We start from the raw sequence: 4967 nt of genomic DNA on the forward strand, positions 1-4967 counted from the left end.
GACGTGTTGATATTGCACATTTCTTCTTCATGTCCTCCAATATTTTATCAAGGTCTGAACATTTGTCACATTTGGACTGCTCTTTCGTTATTGTTAATTCATGCTCATCAATCGCGAAATCCTCACTTAATTTACGTTTTGCCACTGAGTCAATCTGCCGTAGTTTCTTTCTTGCATAACTACCTCTGTCTCTTACGCTAACACTTTGGGGTTTTATAGGTGAAATACCTAAAGTACTCACTTATGTCTGTAACTCAGGAGATACAAATGGCACCGTAGAAGGTTCATAGTCCTCATCACTGTTGTCCACACTATTTTCTTCCTTTAGTCTAACAGAGCACTTGGAACACAGTTTCTGGCCAGGCTTCATGTCCGCCTCTGACATCTCCTTCACCTTTAGAACTGTCGACATGTTAGCTTCACGAAGGCTACGTTTGATGACCTTCTTGTGCACTTTGAAGGGATCAACACAATTCCTTTGAAGAGAAGGAAAGTAATAAACATACATCTTTTTGTGGTGGCAGCACACAGTCATACACTCAGTCATTACAGAACTTGACCCAACTGTCTGCATACCACTTCTCCACAACAGGAAGTTTCTATTAGGCAAAGGTAAGTCAGTCACATGTATCAAGCCACATTTAGAAGTATATACTGTTCTGTGGCATTCATCTTGAACAAACACACCAACACTACATGTCTCTAGTGCAGATTCATTGTAATCACTCAATGTCACAGCCATCTTACCGGTCACAAACACTCTAATTACTAAACAGAAAGAAAGGAAACATCAACAGTATGATCACACTGATTGCACCACATCAACCAAGTCCTTTCTCAGACGCATGGATGTCATCACTCCACAGTCACATGTCTGCCGTTCTGAATTTGCCATTGCAAGCATTTCCAGGTGTACGATTCTGCAATAAACAACAGCAGTTCGTTTGGTCATGATTTACATTACAAGTATTCACAGTTTTGTTTATGGGACCGCGGTGGATCAGGGGGTAGAGCGTTCACCTCTGGTGCACGGGATCCTTCGATCGATTCCAACTCGCACCAAGTGAACTTTGTGATGGATTAACAGCGAGTGCGTGGGTTTTCTCGTCTCCTCCTACTTTCTTCATTTCACAATTTCCTTCATTTTTTATCATTACCGTGCCCTTTAGCCTTGCCGGCATAACTTTGGGACATAAAAAATTTAAATATTTCATTTCGGTTCAGTTCAGTTTTGATTATACATTTTGTCAATTGTTGACTTCATTATTTTATTTATTATTTATTTGCTAACAGACACCAGGTACAATTCAGACACCATTTTACACTAGAAACCGGTATAGAACAAAAACAAAGGGAAGGAATTTCTTAAGGTATCGGCCAGGACCTGTATGCTAAGGTACTATCCCGGCATTTGCCTGATAGGACTGAGGGAAATCCTGGAAAACATCAGTCAGGATAGTTGGCCGCAAGACATGAACCCGCGGCGTCCTCCCGAACGTCAATCCAACGCGCTCCCAAATGCGCCAGGGCGGCTTGGTGCAAACGTTACTGTTCGAGATTTTAATCAATTAGCTATATTTACAGATTCATAACTCCCACATACCTTGGAGTAACAAGATGTAATTTATGTGACATTTACACTGTGTTATGGTCATCATGTATGCAAGTATAGAAGTTCGTACGAGCTAAAAGAATTTTGCTACAGCGTTGCCAACTTGTGTAATTTTTCGTCGTTTTTGCTTTTTTTTTTCGCATTTTCATTGTTAAATTACTACAAAAGTAAATGACCAACTGTTTTGCTATTACCCTGTTTAAAAGTCGGCAAGGTGGTGTATCCAAGGACTGGTAGAGGTTCGCCCCACCTACTTTCTTCTTCCCATAAAAAAATGCTGAACTTTGTAACATTTTACTATTTCGTTTTTTTCTTTTGATTTGAAACAGTGTTGCCACAGTCCTAGCTCTGAAGTGGGCTGAAAAATAGTACCAAATTGAAACAAAAAGGGCTGAATTCATAATTTTATATCAGTGTGATAGATTTCTCTATAACACGAAGCTAGAAGAGGTAAAGCTCTAGAATACTTCCCCCCCCCCATCTTCCAGGAGTCCAAATCCAACACGTCGAGATAGATCTATACAAAAGAAATGTTCGGGTATCTTTATGTTCGTTAATATGGCGTCACTAGTAAACAACTTAGTCCGGCAACTAAGTCAATGTATTTTTAGTGCTATTATCGTTTTGGTGGATAATCCTTGCAACGACACGTAAATTATAGACTTACTTGAGCACACGCTGGTCTTCAGAATATACAACACTTGATTCAACTTTTTTTTTAAAAAAAAAAAAAAAAAAAAAAGATTTCAAGCTAAAAGTTCCACCACATTGCTTCTTTCTCATCTCCTTCATGCGCTGCGCGAATGCACCCATCTTGCATCATTTGTTTCCCGGTATAGTTCGAATTACGAATTTTCCACACAAACTTCGTAGCGTTATGCGGTGTAACGTCACAGAATGAACGTTCAACATCATTTTTTAAGAGTCCAGAACACAGTATGAGTAACGTGAGATGTAGGAAAAGTCTTACTGATACTTTTGAAAATGTGACAAATATTTGTTAAATAGTGCTGAATTGGGTAGAATTGTACCAACTTTTTTCACAAAAGGGGCTCAAAATGCCAGCGTGGTACCAACGGGCCGATGAATGACAAAAAGGGCTGAATTTGGTACAATTGTACCATGTGTGGCAACAGTGATTTGAAATGAATATATCAGCCAGAATTGTTGCTGGAAATTCATTCTGCTGCTGTTAGTACAAACTATGTGTTTAGTTCTGTACATCCTGTAAATTTCACTTTGATGTCATTTATAATGAGAAAGTTGTGAGACCCTGAAAACAACATTGCTTATTTCGACAAATATTGGGCCTACGCAGAGTGGTGCGTATCTTATTATAACTTTGGTTTTATTTACCGGAATGCTTTTAAATTTGGTATTTTATATCTCTTAATACTACCCAGCTTATGTGTACAACTTTTCATGAAAATCCATTATGGTCACCGGGAAGACCTTTGAAAATTGGTTGATCTGAGGTGGAATGACCCTATAGGGGATAAGAAATATGTTAACCAAATTTTATGTCGATAGGTGGAATACATATAAGGGAAAAGCTTGTATACCAACATCTTCTTTCCCGTCATACCTGTTTTGTTTATCAATTTAAAACTTGATACAAACATTTCTTTTTCCCTATAGCATTTTCCGAGATACATTTGGATTGTATGCTTTTATGGTGAAATTATTACACACATTACCGAAAGTCTCTTAATATATGAATCTATACATTTATTTATATAGATAAAGCAAGCAGTGGAAATTACCTATCGAAAGAATAAATTAACAGCACGATCATAATGAAAAGCATGCCTTGTAATATAACAGACTTCTTTCGCGTAAGAAATCGAAACTCAGTTGGTCAGAGCAACTAGTCTGTACGAATTAGGTTGTTAGTTCGAACCCAATACGAGTAAGGGCTTTTATTACTAATGTTTTTCTCTTTTTTTTATGTGCGGAAAATTCAAATTGTGCCATCGCGATATCAAACATTGTCAGTGTAGTTTTGAAACACCCTTAGAAAACCTTATATTTTACTCTTCCTGTTCATGCGTTTGCGTGTTAAAACAATCTGCTGAAAGATAACGGTAATGCAGTAATATTAACGCAAAATGCTGTTGTCACATCCATAGGATCTTTCCCGATCAGAGCAAATTTATCTGAGTCTAGGAGTTTGCAAAGTCTTTGGATCTATGAAACAAAACTCTAAACCAAGTGTTCTAGGCAAAAATGAATATCATTCAGAGAGCCAATTAACCCCGATATCTGAAATATATCTGCTGTTCACACGCTGGTAGAGTTAACTCGGAAATACAAGTAGTTCATAAAAAAAAGTATTAAACCAGAAAAGTAAGATCAAATATGATTCCATAAGTTACTACTGTGTATTTGACGAGAGTGTCATGTTCAAACATGAATTCATAAAATACATATTTCACAAGGAGAGTAGGTTCAAGCATGACTATATAAGATCCTCACATCGTATTTAATGAGGACGGTAAGTGTGAACATAACTCTACAAGATATGAATTTCACCAGAACGACAAATTTAAATATAACTTCATAAGATAAGTAGAATGCACTTAAAGAGAATTGCAAGTACAAACATGACTCGAAAAGATATGAATAATATTTAAAAACCCAGCGAATTCAAGCATGACTTTACAAGATAGCATTTAACGAGAAGGGCAAGTTCAAACGTAACTTCATAAGATAGGTATTTAAAAGTAACCAAAAATACAAACATGAACACATAAGATACGTATTTAATGAGATTGGCAAATTCAAATATGACTTCATGACATACATGTAATGTAAATAGTGAGAAAGACAAGTTTAAACATGAGTACGTAAGATAAGCAATAGACGAGAAGGGAAAGTTCAAAAGTAACTTCAAAGACAGGTATTGAAAGGGAATTAAAAGTAGACATGAATACATAAGATACAGACTTAATGAGATCGGCAAATTCAAATATGGCTTCATGAGATACATATAATCTAAATAGCAAGAAAGGCAAGTACAATCATAAGTCCGTAAGGCAAGTTCAAACGTGAAAATACACGCAATATATTTAACGAGAACGGTAAGTTCAAAGAAAAATTCTTAAGATTAGTACTTATAATTAGAGAGAACTGCAAGTTCAAACATAACTCTATAAGATGTGTACTTAAGGAAAACGGAATGTGCAATCTTGAAACTCGCGCATTTCAAAATGTAGAACTAGTACCTGCAAGTAAAGTGTGACTCATTTTGTGTAAATTCCAGTATTATTTGGAGCATAATTTTTTATCCTATTTAGAATGGATTAAAAGTAATAAATAGCAAATTTAAATTTTCAAAGAAAATGCGATACTAAGA

General features: G+C 36.3%; 1 protein-coding gene across 1 annotated transcript; it reads right to left on the reverse strand.

Moving 5' to 3' along the window:
- Window positions 1-241: 241 nt before the first annotated feature.
- Window positions 242-742, reverse strand: LOC145670115 (ARL14 effector protein-like). Its single transcript, XM_081738483.1, has one exon. It carries the CDS (start codon window positions 740-742, stop codon window positions 242-244), a length of 501 nt encoding a protein of 166 aa, XP_081594609.1.
- Window positions 743-4967: the final 4225 nt, after the last annotated feature.

The sequence above is a fragment of the Thermobia domestica genome, chromosome 14, assembly GCF_964235325.1.
Source record: "Thermobia domestica chromosome 14, izTheDome1.hap1.1, whole genome shotgun sequence".
NCBI classification, from domain to species: domain Eukaryota; kingdom Metazoa; phylum Arthropoda; class Insecta; order Zygentoma; family Lepismatidae; genus Thermobia; species Thermobia domestica.